Source organism: Xenopus laevis, chromosome 4S, assembly GCF_017654675.1.
Source record: "Xenopus laevis strain J_2021 chromosome 4S, Xenopus_laevis_v10.1, whole genome shotgun sequence".
Classification (NCBI taxonomy): Eukaryota; Metazoa; Chordata; class Amphibia; order Anura; family Pipidae; genus Xenopus; species Xenopus laevis.
The window spans coordinates 64,558,158-64,585,978 of NC_054378.1; the positions used below are offsets into that span (position 1 = coordinate 64,558,158).

The following is a 27,821-nucleotide window of genomic DNA, read 5'->3' on the forward strand; positions in this document are numbered from 1 at the left end:
AAAAGCCCTGATTTGAGATCAGGAGAGGAGAGATAGATCTAACTATCCTCAGCATAAAGGTGTTATTGGCAATCATATAAGTTGATTAGCTTCCCAAGGGAGGAAGTATAGATAGAGAATAATAAGGTGCCCAAGACAGAGCCTTGAGGAACCCCAACAGAAATAGGTAGGGAAGAAGATGTATTCATTTATTACCATATAATGCATAATTAGGTTATCCACTGCACTTTAATGAATAGGTTAATTTTTAGTGGGATGCCACCCTATGTGATATATTGGCTTACTTGTTCCCCCCCCTGGAAATTTTTTTAATGTTATTTTCATTTGGGCAATATTAAAGAACTTTATCGCATTCTCAGGCTGTCAAAAAACAAGAACAAAAAAAAAACATCATCAAAATTACATAAACAGTATACACACACACAGATTTTGTCATGACTAGATAGGATTACTACACAAAAGGTTCATATAATTAAATATAAAAAGAACCTTTGGTGTGGTAATCCTATCTAGTCATGGCAAAATCTGAGAATATAATATATATATACAATATCCTCAAGTTGTGTCATGACTAGATAGGATTAGGTAAGGTTAGGTATAAACCAGTTCATTGTTCAACATAAACCAATCCAGTGTTAAACATGCAGAGAGATCAGAAGAAGTCTGAGTGGCAGCAGAGAGCTCAATCAATTTCTACAATGCAAAAAATATACAAGTGCTTTATGAGGTTGACTCTTTTCTCTGCGTGTAAATGTGTCAAAATTCAGTTGAACAATTAGAAGATATGGGGGCAAAGTGGAGGTGGGGAGGGTTTGGAATCTTACCGGACTTTTCCTCTAATAATGAAGCATAATTGAAACAAAACCAAGAGAGTTATTACTAACTGTAATGATATGCATCCTAATGACTTGCCATGACTTGTTTTAATGTAACATTATTATTAAAGAGGTTACGCATATGAAGTACTTCTGTTTACAGCCAGTTGTTAAAGACCCAATTAGTGCACGCCATACTTCAATAAACACACAGAAGACACCATGCACAAAATCCATGGTCATTATCTAATGCATGCAAATACTGTACATTAATTATATTAAGGAAGAAGGAAAGTGTAAATTAGGGGTGCCAAATATTAGGCACCCCCCCACACAATAATTATGCAGTAATCTCTTATGTGCAGTGGCATAACTAGATATTACTGGGCCCCTCAGTAAATAATTTTTCAGGCTGCCAAAATTTCTAGAGGTTTACCAATATTTATTGGCATTTTATATGAATTAGGGCCTCATGGGGCCCCTATACCTTCGCCCCCCCCTGCAGCCACAGGGTCTGCTTCCTCTGTTGTTATGCCCATTTTTTAGGTGGTAACCAGGGCCAGCGCTTTGTTAGCAGAAAACTAAACTAGCCCAGGGTACTTTTCAGTGAGCACCACAGAGAGATTTTTTTCCTGCATCATCCATCTTCGCATGGGTGCACATGAGCAGCAGAGCAAAAAGCCAAACTTTAACAAATTAGCTGGCCTTTTCATTCTACTGTGGATGCATCTCCCCAGGCACAATGAAAATTTACATTTTAATTTTCCTATTAACCTACAGTAGGTATGCAAACATATATATATATATATATAGCTTATGCAGTATAGTGGATTTTGTCAGCATTCCTTAATGAAGGCCTTATTATAAGTTCTTACACACCCACAAATGTGTACACACACATGGAAAAACGTCAACACGTTAAAGGAACAGTTCAGTGTGAAAATAAAAACTGGGTAAATAGATAGGCTGTGCAAAATAAAAAATGTTTCTAATATAGTTAGTTAGCCAAAGATGTAATGTATAAAGGCTGGAGTGACTGGATTATTAGAGTCAAATTGGGAGTAGAATCAGTAAACATTACTGGTATGCATGCCGGAGACCTCTAGTGACCAAACAGAGGTATAACCAAATACTCAATAATTTCTCCAAGGCATGCTAATAAGTTAAAAAATATACTTTATTTACATCAATAGTTAAAAAACATGAGCAATATCCCCTCTAACGCCTGACGCGTTTCATGCTTACCCAGGGATTCTGCCTATGACTAAGTGCTGGGTAAGCATGAAACGCGTCAGGCGTTAGAGGGGATATTGCTCATGTTTTTTAACTATTGATGTAAATAAAGTATATTTTTTTACTTATTAGCATGCCTTGGAGAAATTATTGAGTATTTGGAGTGACTGGATGTCTAACATAATAGCCAGAACACTACTTTCTGCTTTTCAGCTCTATAACTCTGAGTTAGTCAGCGACTAGAACTCAAAAATCACAATTTGTTTCTAAAATCCTAATGTCTCAATTGTATCCTAACCTTTACTTTGTAAACTCTAATTTGTAGGGCCCTCTAATCCTATTGTACTCTGTAACCCTTGTTTGTTATCCTCCATGTATTCCCTGTTGTTATAACAAAGGTAAAGCACTCCGTATCTTGTCGGCGTTATATAAATAAATGATGATGATGACTTGAAGGGGGGGCCACATGGTACATATCTGTTCAGTGAGTTTGCAATTGATCCTCAGCATGCAGCACCGATTCAAAAACAACAGATATGACCCATGTGGCCCCCCCTCAAGTCTCGGATTGGTTACTGCCTGGTAACCAGGGTAACCAGTCAGTTTAAACCAAGAGAGCTGCAAAGCAGGAAGTATTTTGCACAGCCTATTTATTTACCCAGTTTTTATTTTTACACTGAACAATTCCTTTAAGTAGTGGTTGCTGGGCTCATATTCATTTTTAAAGCTGTACCACAACCGAAAGAAAAAGATTATCCTCATTCCTGGGAAGTGGACTAGATAACCCATTTACTTGCTTGCAGCTATTAAAAAGAACAGTTCTATAGTGTATGTGTTTCCTTGCTGGAAGTAAGGCCTTAGTAAATATCTAGCCTAATATCTTGCTACACTGGGTAGACATAATTGGCAACTAAGTGGTGTTTTTTTATTGTAACATTAAAAAATATAGCTGCAAATTATGTTGCAAAAAAGTAAAATACACTACATTTAGATACGTTTGATGCTATTTAACTCTGCAAGAGCACTTCCAGTTCCATTTTTAAGAACCACCAACATTTCAAGCTAAAATTATATCCTTATATAATTTTCCTGTTTTAAAGGGATGGTTCACCTTCACAATAAAATGTATATATGGTTTTCATGTGCCACCGCATTAATATGCATACATGCATATTGTTACATTCTTTTCAGAGCTTTACTAATTTATTTATTTTAATTCCCACTTTTACATTTTTGCTTCAACAGAACTCTAGATATTTGCACGACCATGCTATTTATTGTTCTTTGTTTTATTTAGTATTTTTATTGTAAAGAAAGTATGTGACAACTGAAGATCTGGCTGCAATAAAATGCATTGCTAGGAGTCAGACTCGCATACAAATGTGTGGGATACAGCAAAGGCTGCCGATTTGTAGCACAGATGAATAATTGAGCTGGCGAGCATGAGGCAAAGAGAAGTACGTTAAGCTTTAACACAGTTTCATAATGTAAAGATGAACACTGTTGCAAGCGAGGTCTTATGCTTTTACCATAAATAAAGTGTTTAATGCAGATCAATTGCATTTAAATTATAAAGCTGCAAAGGTCATTACCAAGGTAGCTGTGTGGCCTCTTAAATAAGTTTATGACGAAAAGAAAAATCCTTTATGTCAGTGTTTTTTCACCTTGGGTCTCTTGATGTTGCCAACTACAACTTCCAGCATTTCTCAGCCTATAATCAACTTGTTAAAGGGGTCGTTCACATTCCAAACACTTTCAGTTCAATTCTTTCCAGTACACCAAAAATAAAGACTTTTTTCAATTACATTTTTATTTTTGACTGTTTTTCTAATATTGAAGTATGTTTAGAGCTGCAGTCCAACAGCTTCTGAAGACACAGGATAACATACTTTCTACATTTGTGATGTGCAAAAGGAGCACACTAAGCAGTGCTAAATAATCTCTGATCCCCTAGAGAGAATGCATTTGGGACTTATGTATCTATTTAATAGTAAACTATGTGATCTAATCAGAGCTTCATTTAGGGTCTTGCCCTCGATGATCTATTAGTCCTCATCTTGTTTTAGCAACTATAATGGGGGTGTGCTGCAGGCTGGTAGGAGATGGAACAGATAAGAACAACTTTTCGGACTTGTTGCAAATAGCTACTTGCGACTTGAGCCAAGCCAAGGCTTAGGTCAATGGCACACAGAGCTACTAGTAGCAGCACTTGTAGCTGCCAAATGATTTGGCAAATGATTTTCTGTCTAATTGAAACAGTCCTATATTCATAGTCTAACTAAGACAGAAAGACATTTTCATAGTGATGACTGGTTTCATCTCATATATACAATATAATGTTTTGCTATATTTAGGATATATGAGCAAGCAGTTTGCTCCATTCATAAAAGCCAGTCTAATATATTATATAATTATTCTATTCAGATATTTTAAATTCTTATAAAACTGTTTGGTAATTGCCATTTTCCAAACTTTCTTTTTTCAAGTATGGCTGGGGTCTGTTTTATAACATACCAGCTGAAAACAAGTGCAGAAACGATACCTTTCACTATGCAGTAGTTACTGTATGATGTGCTTGCCTAAACACAGCCCATTTGGCCGACAGGCCATTAGTACATAAAAGATAGTTTATTTCTATCAATACATTTGCAAAACTAGACTCCCCAAAATCCCTGTGATTTATCTATCATCATTTTCAAAATGTAGCATAACATTGCATCTGATTTTCAGGATAACGTTTTAATCAACTCTAATCAGTGCTGTATTTATAGCTGGAGCTGCACCAGCCCCTCCTCTCCCAGAACAGCAGCAATTGTCTGTAGTCTCTCTTCCATTCCTTTAGGACAACCCATGTAATTCCTTTAGGAATTTTTATGTTACCTTCTATTCAGCTCGAATTGTCTGAACAGAAACATTTTATCATTTCTAAAACATTATTAAAAGTGCATGGTGCAGTACATTATATTTACATTTCAGAAGGTGGCCCTTCAGTTGTTTCTGAAGGGGCTGCACCCCCATCCTGCCTCTTCAAAGTTCCTATCCGATCCAAAGCTGTAGAAACATTCTCCCTGCCTCCCATAGACAGATTTTCATAACCTGTTTGTAAAAATTAAAAGAAAGAAAAATCCTATTTGAACTTGTCAAAGGGAGGGGCAGAGGAGTGCTGATGACTAGTGCCTTTAGAAAAAAATCCCTACCTGGTGACGCCAGTGATGTCATCACGAGATTTCACCCTAAAAATATCATGAGATTTCAGATGGGAAAGCTTAAGAGCTGATCTACGTGCCAACCACACGGCAAAAATATTATCACCTACCAAAGGTGCAGGCTAATAGAGCATGTACTCCGGTTGGGGTTAAGTTTGTTTGTTTGTTTTAATTGCCCTCTTCCAGCACTAGGCCACCCACACCGGGAGGAAGCTCCCAGTACAAGCAGCCATGTTGGGGCACATGCATGAACATAATGCGTTCCCTCTCGGTGCAGATGCCCTAGCCCTGGTGGGGGGGAGCAATATTTTGGAGATAATATTTTCGCCCAACAGGTGCCGTTTAAAGGAGAAGGAAAGCTGTGGAGGCATTTTATTGCCAATAGATGAGCTGCAATAGTGCAAGCTAGAATGCTATATTTATTCTGTAGAATGTTTAACCATATCTGAGTAAAAAGCTCTAGAAACTCTCTGTTTGTTTAGGATAGGAGCTGCAGTATTAACATGGTGTGACATCACTTCCTGCCTGAGTCTCTCCCTGCTCTGAGCTCAGATTACAGTAGAGGAGGGAGGGGGGGGAGAGGAGAAAATTGAGCATGCTCTTGCCCAGGGCAATGAGGTTTAAGCTGAAGGCAGGAATTCTGATACAGAAGCCCATGTGTACACAATAGAAGGAAAGAAATGCAGTGTTTCTTTTGATAGGGGACTCAGAGCAGCACTACTTTGGGGCTTTATTTAGATGGACCTTTCTGATAAGGCTTACTTAGTTTTAACCTTTCCTTCTCTTTTAAGGGAGTAAGTGTGACTGAGCATTACACAAAATGGTTGTTTGTGTTGGTGATCAGGGCCAAGAGACAAAGCAACTGCTCGTCCTCCACCTGCTTGTCTGGTATGTAGGGGTGGCACCTTTTATATATATATATATAGTCCAGTTAGTTCAGCACACCACTAGTCCAAAACACTTTTTCTGACCCAGGTGCTACCAAATAGGGCAGTATGCAAAAAATCCCAAAAAAAAGGTGCACACTGGGAACCTTTTCACAATCTAAAATATCAAATTTATTAGATACATGTTAAAAGTAGGTCAACCCACTATATATATATCTTTTTCCCCTATTAATAACATTGAGATCAACCATCATTTTTACCGGCCAGGCCGCTAAAATACCGGCCAGGTGGTAACCCTACTGGTATGTGGGGATTCTTTAATTTCATTTCCTTATAATGGACTCTATGGTAGCTGGCCTTCCCATAATTCAAGCTTCCCAGATAACAAATACTATACCTGTATATGCATTTATTTTTTGCAGTTTAAACACACCATATGTCCAGCTAAATGTCAGAAAACAAGTGTATATTTTTCATTTAATGCAGATATATGCCACATCAGACACATCAGTTTTATCTATAAAAGATTAGCTTACTGGGCTTTCCTAATGTTCCAACTATCAGATACCATTTGTGAATGGCTGATGCTTCAACAATAAATATGCAGTGGCCAGGGACCAGGCACAGAAGGATGAGGAGATTCACCCCTCAAATACAGACAAGACAGGATATTAAGAGTTGATCCAGATGAAAACCAGCTACAAGACATTTCCTCACTAGAATTTTTTTTTTAAACATTTATCATTTACAAATCTTTATTAAAAAGGCAGTGAGTTCTTTGGTCATTTTTATCATCTTTTCATAAAAATACAGTATAACTGAAAAAAAGCTGTTGCATTGTAATTCTTTGGCACAGGGAGCATATTTGGAGCTGGTAGAGAAGTGCCAGAAGCCACCACCACTTCCTCCCATTAGCTTGACTGGGAAATGTGACGGCACAGAACTCTGTTCCTTAGGCACAAATGGCACTTTGAGTCACACATTTTTAAAGGAGAAGGAAAGGTTAAAACTAAGTAAGCTTTATCAGAAAGGTCTATATAAATACACCTTTAAACCCTCAAAGTAATTCTGCTCTGAGTTCTCTGTCAAAAGAAAAACCACATTTCTTTCCTTCTATTGTGTACTCATGGACTTTGGTATCAGACTTCCTGTTTTCAGCATAAACCTCCAGGGCTAGGGCTTGAGCATGCTCAGTTTGCTTCTTTCCCTCCTCCCCTCCCTAACGTAATCTGAGCTCAGAGCTATGAGTGAGCAGGAAGAGAATCAGGCAGGACGTGATGTCACACCAAGCTAATATGGCAGCTGCTATCCTAAACAAACAGAAGTTCTAGAGCTTTTTACACTGGTATGGTATAGCATTCTACGGAATAAATATAGCGTTCTAGCTTGCATTATTGCGGCTAATCTATTGGTAACAATCAGCTTTCCTTCTTTAAGTAACCCAAAAAAATGCAATGACTAATGACCCAAAAGTACTCCCGCTGACTTGCATGGCAATCACCTTTATGCTCTGTACTCTAACTGGTAAGACAGTTGCATGGGAAAGAAGACTGCAGTATTCCAGGAAACTACAGTACTAACTGACAGGAGCTGGCAGTGTGAAAATAAAAACTGTGTAAATGGATAGGTTGTGCAAAATAAAAAATGTTTCTAATATAGTTAGATAGCCAAAAATGTAATGTATAAAAGCTGGAGTGATTGGATGTCTAACATAATAGCCAGAACACTACTTCCTGCTTTTCAGCTCTATAACTCTGAGTTAGTTCAGTGAGTTTGTAATTGATCCTCTGCATTCAGCTCAGATTCAAAAGCAATAGATATGACCCATGTGCCCCCCCCCAAGTCTCTGATTGGTTACTGCCTGGTAACCAGTCAGTGCAAACCAAGAGAGCTGAAAAGCAGGAAGTATAGTTCTGACTATTATATTAAGACATCCAGTCACTCCAGCCTTTATACATTACATTTTTGCCTAACTAACTATATTAGAAACACGTTTTATTTTGCACAGTCTATCTATTTACCTAGTTTTTATTTTTATACTGAACAATTCCTTTAAGTATAGAAGAAGTAGACTCCGTGGTCTCAGGTGGGTCACAACCGAAGGGTCGGCTTCCTTTATAGCTTCAAATAAATCCCCTTCCCAGACCAAATTCCTCTTCCCCGGCCACTAGCGATAGGAAGGTGGGGGAGAGAGAAGGCGGATGAGCAGGCTGGCAGCAGAAGAAGGGAGGGTGTGCATCCCATAATGGTTCCAGTGTGCACCAGGCCATTGTGGTGTGCAGGAGGGCCCATTGCAGTCTACGTGTGCCACTTGTCATGCAAATTAGAGGGGGTACTTTCCCCACTGAATTTCTGGGTTACTTTAAAATGAAGAGCTCAAAGTGCCAAATGTGATCATTGACATTTACTAAGATGTTACAGCATTGAGCTTTTATCTATAAAACAATATGTGAGCTGCTAGTATAACCTAATAAAAGGCCATTAAATGGTATCATAATGACAAATTGCAAACTGCTCCTATATTCATTCTGCATCTCAGTCTAGTGCAAGTTTTTTAATGGCCACTACCCATTACTGAATATTCTATAGAGCAAAAGAACAGCACCTCCTCCTGCAAGTCCTGTGAGTGTGATCCTCTGTCTACATTTTATATATATATATATATATATATATATATATATATATATATATATATATATATATATATATATATATATTTATAAAGTAACTAATATTTAAACAAGTGACAGTAGTGTAAATTTTTGTATGTTTGTAGGACTGTGCTCAAACAAAAACGTCTCAAGATATTACAACAGCAAAAAGAAAACTTACCACTGGAGAAGGAGATAGGGCAATGTTTCCTATTGAAGCCTTTAGCTCATCCACAGTTGCAGCACTTTTCAAGCTATCTTTAGCCTGCAGAGGCTTAATCCTAATATTGAACTTCTTGCACGACTCTTGTTCTTCTTCTGATTCACTTGATGAATAGAAGTGCTTTCCTTTGGTAGGTAAATCACAGTTAAAGATCATACAGAGTTTGTGTGCATTTTCTTAGACAGTAACATACATTGGGTTCAATATGGTTCAAAAAATCTTGACAAAACATAGGGATAATCTATAGCACAGTAGCACCTATATGAACGGAGGAGAAACACACAAAAAAAATGTGTTTTAATGTCTTAAAAAACAAATCTCAACAAATAGATTACTATAGTTAGACATTATTATCATTATTATTTTTTAAATGGTGGTCATCTCAAATTATCAATACAACTCTCACATACAATTTTTAATAAAATAAATAAAATTAACAAGTCATAGAAAAAAGTATGCAAATAAAGATTACTATTGTAATGAATTATGAGCATGTATTTTAAAAGGATATAGCCAGGTTCAGCATCAGGTCTGAAGCTGTAGCCCTCTTCGTCAACCTCAGGAGAATTCTGCAATAATTTATATAAAAAAATACTATGAGAATAAGTTATATTTGCATATTAAAATCTTTCCATGTCATTAATATTTTCTCAGTTCTTTGAGGCATTTATTCACTTTAATACTTACATATCTCTCCCAGTCAATCTCTGCATAAAATCCATTTGGGGCGCCATTTGCTTTCTTCTGCTTTTAGTAAAAAAAAACAAAATCTTGGCATTATTGCGAAAGAAAAAAAAAAAGACTATGGTTGCATATCAAAACATTTACCAATTCAGCTAAAGCATATTGAAATGGGTGGTATCAAAGTTGTAAGGTAAAAGTTGTATATTAAAGGGAAACGAAACACCAAGCCCCATTTTAACGGATGCCCCCTCAACTTAACCATATCTGTGCCTGTCCTTAAAAGTCCCTGGGCCCCTGCACCAGTGCTGTAATTGCAGAGTTGCAAATCTGGAATCTGGTTTCTGGCTCCTGGGTAGTGAAACCAGATTTAAGACACCTAAAGTTGTGACCCTGTGCAAAACTTTGCAGTTACAGTGCTGGTATGGGACCCAGGGGGTCTTTTGCAAGGAGCTGTCAAATATTGTCTTTTAATCAAAAGGGTCTGCAATTTCTGAAAAATCTTGACACCACGAAAAAATATGTCATCAATTACTTACTTGCTTATTTGGTAGAATCAGCTCCCAAACATTTCCTAACTGTGGGTCCTGGTGCACGTACCCTGACTGGCCACCTTCCAATCCTCTCACAAGTATTGATTGAAGTACAGCACCACAAGTCTTTTCTATAAATAAAAATGCCTTTATTGGAACACTGGCAGGACCTGGATAAGCAACGTTTCAGGCTACACAGAGCCTTTTTTCAAACTTGAAAAAAGTCTCTGTGTAGCCTGAAACATCGCTTATCCAGGTCCTGCCAGTGTTCCAATAAAGGCATTTTTATTTATAGAAAAGACTTGTGGTGCTGTACTTCAATCAATACAATCAATTACTTACTTACTTATATTGGGACACTCACAATTTTCTTACACATTTTTTATACTTTTTTTTATAACATATTTTTAAATGTTAACTTAATTCATCCCCCCCCCCAGGTTACCTTCTAAGAAACAGGAAGAATACTAGAATTATACTTACACTGCTGTCTCGGTCAGGTGATCCCCTAAACCAGGAGATAGGAAACAAATTAAAACAATATAAAGAAAAGAAAGATAATTCTATGGACTAGTGATGTGTGGGTCAGGAAAAACTCAGCCCCTACCCTAAGCCATTCTGCAGTCCCTAACCCTGCAGAATGCTGCCATTTTAAGACTCAACCCGTACTTGCGTTTTTCCTCTCCTTGATCTAAGCATACAGACATTGTCTGCCAGAGGTGAAGACCATGGGGTCTGTTGTATGGTAGTTCCTTCTCCCAACCCCTTCTACTTTATAATTTTTGCCACCTGCCGACACAAAACTATAAGCCAGCGTGCACACAGTGGGTTGGGAGGGAGTGGCCGAAAGCGAACGCCAGGCCCCACTATAACAAGACCAGTCATGTAACTAGCCATCCCTGGGCCAGGGTGCAGGCTGTGCAGCTGGGCCCCCAAAACCTGGAGGGCCCCAAGGGGTTGCAAACACCCTCTGTAGTTCTTTCACTGAACAAGACACATCGGTCACTTGTTCAATTTATAGAAAAAGTTTTCTTTTTATTCTGCATATTTTTTTTTATTCCTGTTGAAGCACACAACTTCACTGTGCAGCATTACATCAGAAACATGTTTAACAGTTTGCAAATTGTTCCTGCCACCGTTGCAACCTAGCCTGGCCATTAGGAAGGTATTTAGAAATGTATTCATAGCATAATATACAGAGTGCAGAGAAAAACATTTTCTTAAAGGCGAACCCAATTCTTTGGAAAACTTGCCTGCATTATACACTTACGTGGAATCAGTATCCTTTTCTTTCTTCCGTATACCAAATGCTTTCCTTGTCCGCTTTTTCAATCCTGAAAATACAAAGAAATAACACTGAATATACTTGCTTTCTTCTTCCATTTGCTTTCCTGACAAATGACTGTATGCTAAATTATATATGTCTGATTGGGGTACTGGGGTATACCAACAGATGTGGACCTTATCCACCGAAACCACCTTTAATCACTGAAAATGGTAATTCAATTAAACAAGAATTCATGCTATCATACATATAACTAAAAATTGGCCAGCCTACCTTAATATAATTTATTAATCAAAACAATAAATAGCTGTAATATACATGTTTAAAAAGTTTTAAAGGACATGTAAAGCCTACATTTACCTACCATGTATACAAGTTGGGCATTTCTTCCCCACCCAAGCCACATCATTTGTACTGCAAATACCCCCTCCATTTGCCAGCTCCATCACATTTTCCTAAAACAAAGCTGCTATAGCTTTCACCCGGCGGACATTTTCCCTCTGACATATCATCCGTAACATTTACATCTGCAAACAGGACATGTAAGCTGTAAAGTTCATATAATGCAGAATGCAGGTTTACACAGGCACAACATACTTTGATAAAAGTTTCTGCTGGGGTTGAGCACTGTAATGGTTAAGCTGAGCTCAGAAGAGGTGGTTAGTAGAAAAAAATAGTACGAGACAGCTAGAGTTTCTATGGGAACCAGCAATGCTTTCTCTTCATTGGCTGTTAGACTGGAGGGTGTGTTTAGTAGACTGAGCTGAGAAGAACCGAGCATGCTCATAAGTCAACAGCCAAAGCAAAATCCTGAGGGAGGGGGTGAGTGGGTTAGAGGAGGAGAAGGATTTATAAGTGATTAAAGGATAAATCAACCTGTGGGGGAAAAAAAACCCCTACCCCCACCCCAGTAGACCTCCCTTCCTCCTCCCCCCGGGGAAATGCCCCATACTCCATACTTACCCCTCGGCGCAGATTCTTCCAGCGAAGTTCCACGGGTCCATCTTCTGCATCTTAGGTAAGCTGACTGGGAGATCGGCAATTTCTGTGTAATTTTGCGCATGCACAATTGCGCAAATCGGCTAGCTGCTCCAACTGCACATGCGCAGAAATACCGATCTCGCATTCATCTTACAGAGGACGCGGAAGATGGACGCGTGGAACTTCGCTGGAAGAATCTGTGCCAATGGGTAAGTATGGAGTATCCGATACACAACTTTGGGTGGTTGGTCAAAGTGGGATATAAAGCTTTTTCAGGAAAAACTATACTCAATTTCTCATGAATTAGATAATTTTATTTTTTATTAAATAAAACAATATTATTCTCAAGAAATGGAGGGTTGGTACTTCTGAAAAATATTTGCGTGTGTGTGTGAAAAAGCTCTTAATTACAACTCCATTTAAAGGGCACCTATCACAGCCAAAATCAAACACATATTAAAAATCTGATCAGTACAAGTTAAACACGTTTAATCAAACTACATATATCGTTTTTTGAAAAAACTGCAGGTTTTAAAAAAATCCCTTACTTTGTCAAATGGGTTCTTTCACTGAGGGAGACCATACTGAGACTAAAACAGAGACTCTAATATGCAAATTTCAGGAGCATGCTCAGATTGTAACACTGCTTTGAGTATTCTACCCAGAATGCCTTGTTTAAGTAAACTCCTCCACTAGAAGTATCAGGATATTTCCCTATCTTGTCCCCTGCTGGTGATGTTATTATGCAAATGAAGGACAACCACTAACTTCCAGCAGGTGGCAGCACTACTGAACAGCAGCTAACACAGAGGTTTGGCTGATTTGAAAATAGCTTAGAAGGGTTGATAAGCAAGCAAGGAATTTCAACTGAGCATGTGCGAGATTTCAGAGCTACAGTTGGCTGGGAAAATATAGGTAGGAGGAGCCAGTGAAATCCAAGATGCCTGCCTCAGCTAGAACTGCAGTGAAGATAGGGGAGATCTTGCAGAAGTATAGTGAGCTGATGATTTACATTATACAAGCAATTCTAACTGTTTTAAAAATCGGATTTCTTTAGCTTTCACATAGTGTATTTACTTAGTAAATGATTTTGGTCATGATTGGTGCCCTTTAAGCAAATAAGTCAGATTTGTAAAATTGATTTTCTTTTTCTCTGTAATAATAAGCAATAACTTGTATTTGATCCCACCTTAGATATAATTAATCCTCATTGGATGCAAAACCATCCTATTGGGTATATTAATGTTTAAAGGATTTTTTTTAGAATAGGTATGGTAATCCAAATTACAGAAAAGAAATATCTTGAAAACTCCAAGTCCTGAACACTCTGATTAACAGGGCACATACACACACAGCTATATACTGTATATGGCTACAGGTGTGAAATATTAAAGGGGAACTATCGTGAAAATGAAATACAAGTTTCATGATACTGAAATTATAAACTTTCTAAATACAGTCAATTACAAATTCTGCATTGTTTCTGAAATAATAAAGTCTTCAATATTCCTCTCTCAGCATTTGTTTCTCCCAACTGCTTTATGCAGCAGTTGGGTGTCAGATATTCATTGACAGATAGATCCAATATATCTTATAGGGGGGGCTTCCTTTTCTAGCAGATGTATTAGAGCTCACTCAAATAAGTTTTCAGGTATTTGAATGAGCTCTAATACATCTTCTAGGCAAAAGGAGCACCTCTATAAGATTTACTGGATCTAACTGTTAATGAATATCTGACACCCAACTGCTGCATGAAGACAGAATGAAGAGAACAGATGATGAAAGAGGGATAATGAACATACATGTTATTATTTAAGAAACAGTACAGAATTTTTAATTGATTGTATTTAGAAAGTTTCTTAATTCAGTATGCTGAAGCTTATATTAAATTTTCATTTTCTCGATAGTTCCCCTTTAAAGAAAATCCAGGAGTGCAGTGTATTATGGTAATAGCACATGGGGCACTCTCCCCCTTGTAGGAAATTGTGCTCCTACTTTGGGTGACAAAGCACCTGCAAATATCTTGCTGTTGGAAACCACAGGGGTGGCCTTGGGTAAAACATATGAATTATCTAATTATACAATTCATATTTTATACCTGTCCCTTGGCAAGGTACTTTTGGTGTTTTGTCACCTGTGGAAGAGGTGATAGTAGTAATCACTATAAGCAAGATCTGATTGCCTGAATGCATTTCACTCATAAGGAAGGTTACAAAGATACCCAAAACATTGGAATGTACGGCTATCAGATTTTGCTATACACAAATGATGAATCTCCACAAATGATCGTCATCATACATCTATATAGCACCAGCACGTTACAAGAATTTATAATGAACATGGGTCTTAAAATTACTACAAACAAGGGTTACAGAATTAAAAAATAGGGTTAGAGTGATCTACTTGCAAGAGTTCACAAAAAGCACACACATTTGGTACTACCCATTTAAGACAAAAGATGGCCTTTCAAAATTGTGTTTTTGTGTGGAAAAAAATAAAACAAAATCATTACTTGATAAACTAAACAATGCCCTCAAAATGAATGAGCAGAAAAAATTCTGAACTTGCCAATTCTGCTTTTGAAATTACTGTCTGTGCCGAGCAGAATCTGAGTTTCATGAAAGGCAGCCGTTATGTTGCTAATATGTAGTTGCTAATATTCCCCAGATGCTGCTAAGAAATGTATCAACTAAATGTACCAAATTGTAACAGTTCAGAATGCTCCTGGATCACAGCTACCAGACTAAGGGCAAGGCCAGACATGGCGTTTTTATGTTGCGTTTTTAAAAAAGCTCCGTCGGGCGTAAATACACCACTGAAACCACATGCAACCGCCAACATACGTTTTTCATGCATTTTTCATGCATTTTTCAGCACGTAGGTTTCTTTTCCCAACATGCACTTCTCATTGTTCTCGTTCCCCATAATTCCGCTGGCTGGAAATAGAAAATAGAAAAGCTATTTAGAAATAGAAAAAATATTCACATGCAAAATGGAGAAGGAATGATCGTCAGAACGCAATATAATTACGTCGCCGGCCCTAAAAAAGTATATGCGTCATTCATCTCGCGAGAATTTGGACGCCACATTTAAAATACGTTGCTTATTTACGTAAAGTGTGGTTTCAAACGTGCATATCCCATAGAGTCTATCGATTTGGTAGTTTCTTGCTAAAAAACGCCAATACTGGCGTCCTGTGGCGGAGTTCAGCTTGCAAGCGCCCTGTGAGAATTGCCATTGTGCGTTTTCCATTCGTTTCAGTGGAAGTGCAGTTTCTGCGTATTTACGCCTGACGGAGCTTTTTTAAAAACGCAACGTAAAAACAACACGTCTGGCCTTGCCCTTAGACACTAGATAGGGGAAACATTAAACTTTAACTTTGCGAAAACTGTAAAAAATAAAAGATGGAAAGCTATTGAAAAAAGTCTGTTTAAGATGAGCAATCTCAAAACAACTCAACTGAAAATAAGTGAACTACCCCTTTAACTACTGGATGAGACCACTTGTTACCCAATTCTTAGGAGCAATATCATGATAGTAGTGTTGGTGTTCCTTTAACTGGTTCATTTCAGACTCCTAACCATTGCAGTGAAAGTTCAAATTGTACTGCTAGGTATCAAAGCATGTAACAAAACCCATTCAATGTGCATGGAAGAAGTCTACAGAGAAAACATGATCCTTTCATTAATAATTCAGATGGCCTCATCTAAAGAATGGTCCTGAGGTTTTTACAATGGGTTAAATGGTAAAGTGAGACTGAGCAGTCCAATATGTGCTAACAAAAAAGAAAATTAAATGCAGAATGTTAGTATGATGTAGAGGGTGATATTCTGATACAATTTACAATTGGTTTTCATTTTTTATTATTTGTGGTTTTTGAGTTATTTAGTTTTTTATTCATTAGCTCTTAAGTTTCAGCAGCCTGGTTGTTGGGGTCCAAATTACCCCAGCAACCACGCATTGATTTGAAGATGAATAGGAGGGGGCCCCAATAGTAATATGAATATATTTGTAAGTAGTCTTAAAGAGCATTTGTTGTTAAGATGGGGTCTTTCCATTTGAAAACTGGAAAGAGTCACAAGAAAAATGCAAATAATTCAAAAACTGTTAAAAAGTAATTTTAGATGGTCAATTGCGCTCTCTGCATTAGTGATGCGCCCCCCCTTGTCCTGCCCTTGCGCAAAAAAGGTAAGCAATGGGGAGTGAGAGGGTACGGCATTGCAGGAGTCGCCTCAGGCATCAAGAGGCATAGAATCACCCCTAGATAAAGGAAGCCAGTGTTGACCACTTCACCTTGTAAACCACACCCATGTTATCACAAAAACTTTTAAGACCATGTCCACATTAATGGTGGCAACACACCAAAAAAAACAAATGGCTGGTGCTCACTGCAGGAATATCTCTCATATATGAAACATTTAAGTCATACCCTTAAATATACCATAAACATCCCTATCCTTCCTCCTCCGCTGTGGATAAAACAGCACGCCCCCCGCCAACATGATTAAACACCATAGGGGCCCCTAACAATAATTTACAAATCATAATAACTCCCCAGAATAAACCCTACCAGGCTCACATCCCACAGGCTACAGAGTAGGGCAGGCAGAGTATGGCACACACAGGGAGCACAGGGCAGGCAGAGTATGGCACACCCAGGGAGCATAGGGCAGGCAGAGTATGGAACACCCAGGGAGCATAGGACAGGTAGAGTATGGTACACACACAGGGAGCATAGGACAGGCAGAGTATGGCACACACACAGGGAGCATAGGACAGGCAGAGTATGGCACACCCAAGGAGCATAGGGCAGGCAGTGTATGGCACACCCAAGGAGCATAGGGCAGGCAGAGTATGGCACACACAGGGAGCATAGGGCAGGCAGAGTATGGCACACACAGGGAGCATAGGGAAAGCAGCCTAGAGCAGGAGACAGGGAAACCTACTAGGACTCTAAGATGGGCAGTTCATACTGTGCTACATTGACATAATGCTAGTGCCCCTCCAGCAGTTTGTCTATTTCCCAGGTGCCCCAGTCATGTGAATTGTGCTCTGATAAACTTCAGTTACTCTTTACTGCTGCACTGCAAGTTAGGGTGATAGCACCCCCCCCCAGCAGAACAATGGGAAGGTAACCAGAAAACAGCTCCCGGGTAGAACAGCACTCAAAAGTAAAAATCCATGTCCCACTGTGACTCCTCAATTACATTGAGAAGAACAATAGCCTGTCAGAAAGCAGTTCCGTAGTGCAGCACTGGCTCTTTCTGAAAAGCACATGACTAGGCAAAATGACCTGAGATGGCTGCCTACACACCAATATACACTTGTTGGGTTAGGAATTACATTTTACATGGTAGAATGAATTGTTTGCAGTGTGAATAGTGTAATTTAGAAATAAAAACTACTATACCATAAAAATCATGACAGAATCCCTTTAAAGTAAAACTAAACCCCAAAAAATAAAAACTCCTACCCACTATCATACGTAGTCCCCCTCCCTGCTTCCCCCCGCATAGGTGATTATCCCTGAAAGTGCCTGGATTCATTACTCACATATAGGTGCAGAGTAAGCACGGTGGAGCTCATGGGCACCATCTTCCGGCTCTTCTGTATTCTTCGGGAAGTATTGGCGCATGTGCAGTTGGAGCAGTCTTCTGGTTCGTAGCAACTGCGCATGCACCAAAGCTGACGGACATTGCCGAAGGGAAGGAAGAGGACCCGAAGAAAACTGAAGAGCTGGAAGATGGCGAGCATGAGCTCCACTGCGCTTACTCTGCACCTATATGTGAGTAATGAAATAGAGGCACTTTCAGGGATATTCACCTATGCAGGGGGACACTATATAGGGTATTGGGTAGGGGTTTTTATTATTGGGGGGTTTAGTTCTCTTGTAAGTATTAATTTTGGGGGTATAGTTTTCCTTTAACTTACCAATGAGTTTCCTGCCCTGACTGGAAAATAAAATCTGCCCGAAGGATGACTCTATAGTTTTCAATAAAAGTGTTTGTTCCTGATTTATACACCTTTCTTTGCACAACTCATTGGGGCTTTTAGTTCATTTAATCCCTCTTGAGTATAAAAAAATAAAAATATGAAAAAGGATTAACAAAGGAAACAATGCAAACCATCCACTGTCCCCACAGCAGAAGCAGAGAAAGTGCTGCGTGCTCAAGGACACATTGAGATGTAGTCATATTCTGTGAAGTCAACCCATTAGAGCTCATGTGAAATTCAATGCCATTTCACAATGTTCATAAAGTATAGGTTATTTTATTACATGATGGTACAATTGCAGATTCTCTGCAAACAGCAGGATAAAGATAATGGAATAAAGCTAAAGCTTTCATAAGATTTAGAGAAGGTTTTAGGTCACGTTAATAAATAAGGGCTCTGGTGTGTTTGGACAAATGAACTACAAATTCAATTAATTCTATTAAATGGAAATGCTATCAACTTTGGAAATCTGATTCTTGATCCCTAGTTTGGTTTGAAGACTTTACAGTTAAATGCAAAAGTTGAGCACCACTGGCCAAATGACATATTCGGTAAATTTTGTAAATGAAGTAGTAAACAACTACCGTGGGAATTAGTGTGTTAAATAGCATATTTGCAAATGTTAATGCAGTTAAATTTTATTCCACAAACTTTAAACAGGAAAAAAAATAACTATTTGTCATTTGCAAAAGATAGCATACATCACAGCTTGTAAACAGCTTTTTTACCCAATCTTTTAATTCCTGTACAGATTTTTTGCTGACCCTTTCATGCAGATTACTCCTAATTCAGATATCATTTTGGGCTGTCTTGCATGTTTAATATCTACCAACATATTTTCAAAGAGGTTTTTGAACCATAAGACTGTGAGGGCCATTCCAAAGCCTTCAGCTTTCTTTTCTTCAGGTATCTCTTAGTGACTTATGGAGTATGTTTAGGGAGACTGCCTAAAAAAAAGAGCCATTCCTAATTCACATAGGCATCCAGAATCTGCAGATATAGTAGAATCCATTCTTTCCTCTACACATACAATGCTTTGTGGCATTGGGTGCCGGTGTTTTATTAAATGAAGCTCCTTTTTTTTTCCCAAACAAACCTTGATGCTTGTGAAGAGGTTGCAGATAAGATCCCTTCCTGATGACTTTTTGTGTAAGAAGACACCAAAGGACCTGTAGCTGAACCTTCTTTGCAGTCATTGGAGGGTGTGCATTTGCCTTTCTAGGCAGCATGGGATTCTTGCTCAACCAGATCTTGTCTTGACTTTCACACTTCCCCTTAACTGCCACTTCCTTTTTTTTTTTTTTTTAATATTTTATTTTTTAACTTTTTCAACTTACAAACAATGATAGCAAAGAAAAGAGTGTGTACAGGGTCCAAGTGGATTTAACTACAATCAAAAGTTCTGTACATTCAGCCAGATACCCCATAAAACATTGAATTTCTCTGGACGACCTCTTGCTAGATAAGTTTCTGGAAAGTCAGCTTAAAGGTGAACCACCCCTTTAATGTAACTTCCCCTGACAACTAAAGTAATCAAGTATTCTGTACTTCATACTTTTTCTAATGACTGCAGAAGTGCCATCCTCAGAACCCAATGTTATCGCAAATGGAGTTTGGTCACAATCACTATATTTTTGGAGGCAGAACAGTGAAAATACAGACCCAACTGCCTATACTGTCATTTAAGCAGCGTTTTTGCTGCACGCACCCATAAGGATATAATCAACTGCAGCTCAACTTGCAGTTTGAATATTTGGTTTGTATTTTTGTGCTGCTCTTAATAACAAAAGTTGAAGTATCATCTCCAGGATATTGAGTCTTGGGGTGGCACATACATCAGATTAGATATTGCCAGGTCATTATCACCTTAACAAAGCATGGAAGGCACTGTGCTCCATTAATAATGTCCTAAGTGCTTATGTCTATGTGTGTCAATTAATAGTTTATTATTTAATGTATCTGCTGTTTTTTGTTATTGCTTGCACTAAAGCAAGAGGGAGGTTTCATATAGTACATCTACAGTAGTTGCTTTCTAGTTTTTATTTTTTTTATGAATTTTGAATATATGCAGTTTCAATTTTCACGTTTCACCTTCTCAGCACTGGGAGAGGGGACCCCAACTCTGTGAACAGTTTTACTTTGATAAATACTTGATCATACCATTCTTACCTCTGGGCCTGCTAAGCATAATCTTTAAAGGAGTTGTTCACCTTCCAAACATTTTTTTCAATTCAGTTGTTTTCAGATTGTTCCCCAGAAATAAAGACTTTTTTCAATTACTTTCCATTATTTATTTTTTTACTGTTTTTCCAAAACCTAAGTTGAATGTTCCTGTCTCTGGTGTTTGAGTCTGATAGCTCAGTAATTCAGGTGCAGACTCTAAACGGTTACAATTTTGCAACATTTAGTCGATACAACAGCTGCCTGTAATGAAACCCCGAGATTCTGCTCAGCAGAAATAAAGATAAGAAATGTATTAAATAAATGTATCAATTTAGAACAGTTTAAAGGGTCGGCGACCCCCCCTCCCAGAGCTGCTTTAGAAGGCGAAAAAAGACACTTTACACTTCAATATTAGAAAAACAGTGATGCATAGAAAAAAGAAAGTAATTGGAAAAATACATTATTTCTGGTGATCTATCAGAAAATTTAATTAAAGTCAGTTGCAGGTTCCAATATCCTGCTACACACTATTTCTCATTGAATTCCACTGATTGGTTACTGCCTGGTAACGTGACGTGAGGTGGGGCCACATAACTGTTGCTTTTGAATCTGACCTGCATGCTGCGGATCAATTGCAAACTCACTGAACAGTTATGTCCCATGTGCCCCCCTTAAAGTCACTGACTAACTCAGAGTTAGAGAGCTTAAAAGCATGAAGTAGTGTTATGTTAGATATCTGCCCACTCCAGCCTTTATAGATTACATTTTTGGCTAACCATATTAAAAACATTTGGGTAACAGGTCCCATACCTGTACTATAAATTGCTAATATAATCTCCATCAAAGTTTAATCTAGTCTAGATGGTAAACCAGCAATACAGAGTCCTAATGAAATTGGTGGTCTAACAGGCATTTAGTAGGTATGGTATCTGGTGCCCAGATATTGAATTTAACCCCTATCCATTAGAGCCAGACCTAGATACATGTATTGGGTTTACATTTACAAAGTGGTAGTACTCTGACTTGGCCAGTGTATTTACACCCATCTTACACAGACCAGCTACTGAATAGGTTCTACTTACTACTCCAAATTTTCCATACTCCTAAAAACTGATTATGTTCTAGTAGCTCTTTATACAGAATTTATAAGTAATGTACATACTTTGAAAGAAAATGTAACCAAATATTTTATATCTTTTATGCATTTTAATATGTAACCTATTTTAAAAAATGTAATCAAATTCCATTTCATGGTGTTCTGCTCATTGCATCACATAGTGTGCAGAAATGTGCATTATTACACCATTGGTACTGTGAAGAAGGAATAAGAATATAACCTATGTTCATTCATTCATATAACCTAATATGAGTGAGTACCAATGGTGTAATAATGCTTGGCCATACAAGCCAGAGGGATGCACTGAATTACCTAAAGGCACCATTCCATTTTGTGATAATAATCCAATGACGCATTATTAGAAAAATGTATTTGCACAAAAATGTCATGCTTCATGGTATAGTTTTCCAGCCACCCAACTTGGCCCATGAGAAAGCAAACACATATGACCTGCACTAGCTGCATGGAGCACTTGTTATTTTCTCAGATTATCTCAGATGTACAATGGAATCTGCAATCTCAGTGATAATTTACTGCACTCGACAGCGACAATACTTGAAAATGCATTTAAATGTATAAGGCTTTGAGCATTTAATACACAGTGTCCACACAATCTATGTAATGTGATGCTCTAAGCAGAAAATATTCCAACTCTAAGGGCTAGTCCACACGGGGAGATAGCGACGCGTTTGCAGTCGCGGCGACAAAGCGCCGCGACAGTTGCCGCGACCGGCGCAGGCGACAGTTTTGTATGGGCGCCTATGTAAAAACGCCTGTGCTAACCACACGAGGCGATGCGCTTTTCAACAGTCGCCTGAAAAAGCCTGGCGAGGCATTTTCAGGCGACTGTTGAAAAGCGCATCGCCTCGTGTGGTTAGCACAGGCGTTTTTACATAGGCGCCCATACAAAACTGTCGCCTGCGCCGGTCGCGGCGACTGTTGCGGCGCTTTGTCGCTATCTCCCCGTGTGGACTAGCCCTAAAAGATTTAAATCTACAACACTCAGCAGTATTAAGAAAATAAAAATTACAATGACTGAAAAATATACTTTCGACCGTAATGATGCATTACTAACACTACATATAAAACAACCGATAAGCAAAATGTTATTATAAGGGTTTATATAGTAAATGTATACAAATATCAAGTACTGTATTTTAGTTCAATTTTGGCAAATCGTAGTATATTAAACTTTTGAGCTAATGTGATAATATCCCCTCAATTTAGTATAATCATTTATGCATGCTATGAGTTATAGCACACTAAGCAACAGCCATAAACAAACCCCAGGGCCAATAGGGATGGCAGGGGCAGGAAAAACAAAAAGTTGAATAGATATTTGGAGGGGAAAAGCCAGTGGTGTAACTATAGAGGAATCAGACCACATGGGTGTGGGATTCCGGGGCCTGCTTACTCCACTCAACTTCCTAACAATTATCCTAACATACCTCCTACAAACTATTCCAATGCACATTAGTGGTTGGGGGGGGGCAGATAATTCTTCGTATGCGCAGGCCCCTCCAAAGATTTGGGGGTTGGCACCATGTTGTTATAATGCTGGATAAAGCCATTTCCACCATTTGAGGTGCATTCCTTTCAAAGTCTTTTGGAAGAATTACAGAATTGTGGCTAAGTCAAGAAGCTAAAACTTAATGAAAGGAGCAGTACCACAGCACCAGTAAAGTTAAAGTAGGAAAAGGCTGTAGGTTGCCACACTTGCTATCTCTCTCACACAAGTTTTTTGTTTCCCTGACTGCAGCTGAGCTAGTAAGAGTGGCAAATAGGTGACAACTAGCTGTGCTTGCTTGCTGGTCTGCTCAGTCGCATCCAGAAGACTATGAGCTCTCGCTTCTCCATACAAGTGAGAGAAGCAAGCAACTAGTCATTCATTCCCTATATACAACTTGTTTGACCTCATGTATAATTATCAAAATTAGAGGATAATGAAAATAAAACATGCATAGTTTTTGAGACCAAATAAGTAATGGACATTTCTCATATGAGCTGACAGGAAGCAACTAAAATTTGCAGGGCTGTATTATCATCTCAACAATCATATAGCTGTCCATAAACAGGCAACTCATCAATCTATGTATGGGGTCAAAAAAAATGGGCACACCTCATTCAGATGTTTACTTGCAAGGTTGGACAATCCCATCTGTCTGGACTACATGAGTTATGATGTAGGTGTGGGCCGATGCACTGGATATGCATGGAACCTTAAAGGAACAGTAACACCAAAAGGACTGGCAATATAGTGTACTGTTGCCCTGCACTGGTAAAATTGGTGTGTTTGCTTCAGAAACACAACTATAGTTTATGTAAAGAAGCTGCTGTGTAGCCATGGGGGCAGCCATTCAAGCACAGGATAAACAATATATAACAGATAAATTCTGTATACTGCAGAACTTTTCTGTTATCTGCTGTGCCTTTTCTCCTTTTTCAGCTTTGAATGACTGCCCCCATGGCTACACAGCAGTTTGTTTATATAAACCAGGTATGTCCAAAGTCAGGCCCGGGGGCCAATTGCGGCCTGTTTCAAATTTACACCGGCCCTCAGCTTCCATCATGATATGAATCATATTGTGGCCCACCAGCATAGTGCGATCAAGAATCTCATAGCCGTAGCAGTAATATTTGGTGTTCAGTGTTAGCAATAGACACATACTGGCACATAGTGATGCTCCGATCTCACTGAAGGTGCAATAGACGTTCTGATGTGCCAGTACAGTATTCTAAAGAAGTATGTGAGAGCGGCGCATCACTATGTGCCAGTACATGTCTATTGCTAACACCTTCAGCACACAGGCAGCAGTATAGACTAAGTGGCAGATCATTTCATTAAAGTGCCCAAATATTACTGCTACAGCTACGCAATGTTGGGCTGAATGGTCGGCCCCCACACATTTTCACCTCATCAAATCTGGCCCTCATTGCAAAAAGTTTGGACACCCCTGATATAAACTATAGTAGAGTTTCTGATGCAGAGCAACATGACATTATATTTTCATTACTTTAATACACTTTCATTATTTGGTATTATTGTTCCTTCAAGATCCAAGGGGCCAAATGATTCAATCACCCCAATTTGGTGTATTTTGTGTATGGCTGCCTTTATTTGGAAACAACTGTTTCAGTGCATGTAAGGAATGTATCAGGCCTAACAATCCATCCGCTAGAAATATGTAAGTTTGTTACACATTAAATGCATATCCTGCTGTGAATATTTTACTTCAACCTGGATGGAGTCATGGAGGCTAATGCCAGCTGAAAGCAAACTTGTAAAATGTTATTACCTGAATATAGCTTGCATCTATTCTCTGTCATTTTTCCATTAAAACTTTTAGATTAAATTATATTCCCAAAGTTCTGTGACACTTGAAGGACCTTTTGCAGCAATTTTTTTTTCTATTAGGCAGGTCTTTGGGACTACAAATTACAGCACAAGCTATGAGCTGCGGAAAAGTGAGGTTAAATTGTCCTAAACAGTACAATCAGCTGTTACTCTATGCCTATTCTGAATTTAAAGCCACACCACATCATCTCACAGGTGCATTAATAAGTACAATAGGTTAAGCTTTCCCAATTCGATGTTTGCAGGCTTTGCTAGAGTAAAGATATTGTGCTGCTATGGGAAAAACCTGGAAGTAATACTTAGCAATGTAACAAGTGTCTGAGGACATCTGGACAACATCAGCTTGTTGCCATGGCATTATTTTTATTTTTAACGTCTTATTAAACCAGATTAATTAGGGGCCAACTTACTTAACAATGCTGTTTGAGAAAGAATGTACAAAATTTAGCATAAGACAACATAACATCAGACCAGTGATCCCCAACCTTTTGAACCCATGAGCAACATTCAGAAGTAAAAGGAGGTTGGGGAGCAACACTAGCATGAAAAATGTTCTTGGGGTGCCAAATAAGTGCTGCGATTGCCCATTTGGTAGCCCCTATGTGGATTGTCAACCTACAACGAGGCTCTGTTTGGCAGTACACTTGATTTTTAAGCAACCAAAACTTGCCTCCAAGCCTGGACTATAAAAATAAGCACCTGCTTTGAGGCCACTGGGAGCAACATCCAAGGGATTGGAGAGAAACATGTTGCTCACGAGCTACTGATTGGGAATCACTGTATCAGACATCCTTATGTGCCTTTACAATACAGGCAATATTGTAAAGATTACATCTAGTAATCTTTTAGCAAGCCGAACATTTCAAACTTTAACTTAAATGATCACCCTGTTTATATCAATTAAGGAAAATACCATTATGTGATTGAGCCCATTCCTGTATGTAACTAGCCACAGGCTAAAGACAGAGGGATGGGGGAGGTTACTAGTAAAATACACCCAGTTCATTTAATTGCGGTCATTCATTTCTAGAATAAGACAAGGAAGAGTGAGCATCTGGTCAGAGTGAAATGATTAAACCTTTCTACACATTTCTTTAAAAGAATAAACAACTGATAACTGAGCAAGATGAACATGCTGTGGTGGGTTAAGGCAGTGTTTAGCTACAACAGATTACACATTGCCCTCAAGGCCTGATGGATTTCACTGACCTCTTACATTGAGCTGTGAAATAAAGTGGTACCAACAAATGGTCATTTTCCTGTATGGTGGTGCGATGATGGGAGCTGTAACTGAAATGCTGGAAATGAGCTAGTGTAATTAGGAAGCACTCTGTCACGGTGACACCGGCGTTAAGCCAATGCAAGCCACTGCATCATACACAAGTTCGCAACATTGACGCTGAATTGGATTAGGTTACAAAGGGCATCGTGAGGAATTTCATTTCAAGGAAAGGTGCCGACGGTAAAATAAATGCACAGCAGAAAACAATCCTACCTTCCATCATGGTGGCAGAATATCATTCCTCAATCTCCAAGGGAGGCTGTGAACAAAATGCAGCAAATTCTACAGCCCAGCTGCATACACTGTAGACCCCTCTGTTCGGTGAGTGGCAAGCAAATATCTTAAAGGCAGTAAAGATGCAAACTCCCCCCCCTGCAACAGCGAAAGGTACAGGCCAAGCTGCAGCTCTCACCTAGCGGATCCCATAAAGATGCTGAGCTCTAAACACTACCATGCAGAGATACAGACGGAGGAAAAAAGGAGGTGGGCAGGCTCACACTGCCTGCCAGGAGGCCGGCCAATCCCTGCAGCCCTCAGCCCCGTCACGTGGAGCCCAGTTCTCATATCCTGACACAATAAACCGGAGAGCCACAGTTATCTCCCGATGTCTTGCCCCCAGTGGCATAGCTACTTGCTGGCGGGCCCTGGTACAGGATGGGCACCCGGCCCCCCCTATGAATCGCACAACGAAGTGCCGCTGGTGTGCGCCCCATGTGTTCTAGGGCATTATACACAAAGCTGACACTACATTTGTCCTTTTATGTGTTGGGGTAATATACATGTAACTGGCACTATCATGTGTTCCGAAGGCATTATACATAGAACTGCCATTGTATTTATCCTACCATGAGCCACTAATGAAATATATAACTGCAGTTAGTTCACTGAAATGACCGAGGGACTGACTATTCAACAAATCTGCAGAGTGTCTCACTCTATTTGAGGGGGACGCCTTCTGCATGTGCTGGAGTAATCTATTTCCCATCCAATACTAAACATTATTATTTATGTTGTGATGATTTGGACCTCAATCAAGGGAACTGCTGAAAAGTCACTAATGCTGGCTGCTCCTGTCCCCCCTCCTTTTCCAGGCTCTCTTTGTAGCCAAGGTGAATGACAAGCTCGGATAATGGATTAGACAGGGGACAGTATTATTAGTGGCAGCTCCAATCCCACAAGCCTCCCCCCTCCACTACAGGATGTGCAACTGGTAGTGTGGGAGCAGCTCAGTGACTGCTAATAGTGAAAATAACAAATAAAAAAACAAACAAATACAAAAAGTATTGTAGAAGACCTATATTGGCTAACAATAAAAAAAATACACCGGAGCACCAAGGCCCCTTCGTCAGGCAAAATACAAATTAAAGCTATAAAGGCACAGCATATATACTGTTAGATCAGTGAAAGGTTTCATG

General features: G+C 39.0%; 1 protein-coding gene across 9 annotated transcripts in view; it reads right to left on the bottom strand.

The window, feature by feature from the left end:
* sgip1.S (SH3GL interacting endocytic adaptor 1 S homeolog) overlaps positions 1–26,924 on the bottom strand; it is a 65,748-nt gene extending 38,824 nt beyond the window's left edge. The window contains exons 1-7 of one of the 9 annotated variants that reach the window (XM_018260751.2): positions 26,620–26,924; positions 11,500–11,563; positions 10,713–10,737; positions 9,703–9,759; positions 9,527–9,584; positions 8,974–9,149; positions 825–836 (exon numbers count right to left, since the gene is read on the bottom strand). In XM_018260751.2, coding sequence (XP_018116240.1) covers positions 825–836; positions 8,974–9,149; positions 9,527–9,584; positions 9,703–9,759; positions 10,713–10,737; positions 11,500–11,563; positions 26,620–26,629 — 402 coding nt within the window. In that variant the 5' untranslated portion in view covers positions 26,630–26,924. Of the gene's footprint in view, positions 1–824; positions 837–8,973; positions 9,150–9,526; positions 9,585–9,702; positions 9,763–10,712; positions 10,738–11,499; positions 11,564–26,619 lie in introns of all 9 variants that reach the window. The other 8 variants (XM_041561354.1, XM_041561357.1, XM_041561361.1 and 5 more) reach the window with 8 other exon arrangements.
* Positions 26,925–27,821: the final 897 nt, after the last annotated feature.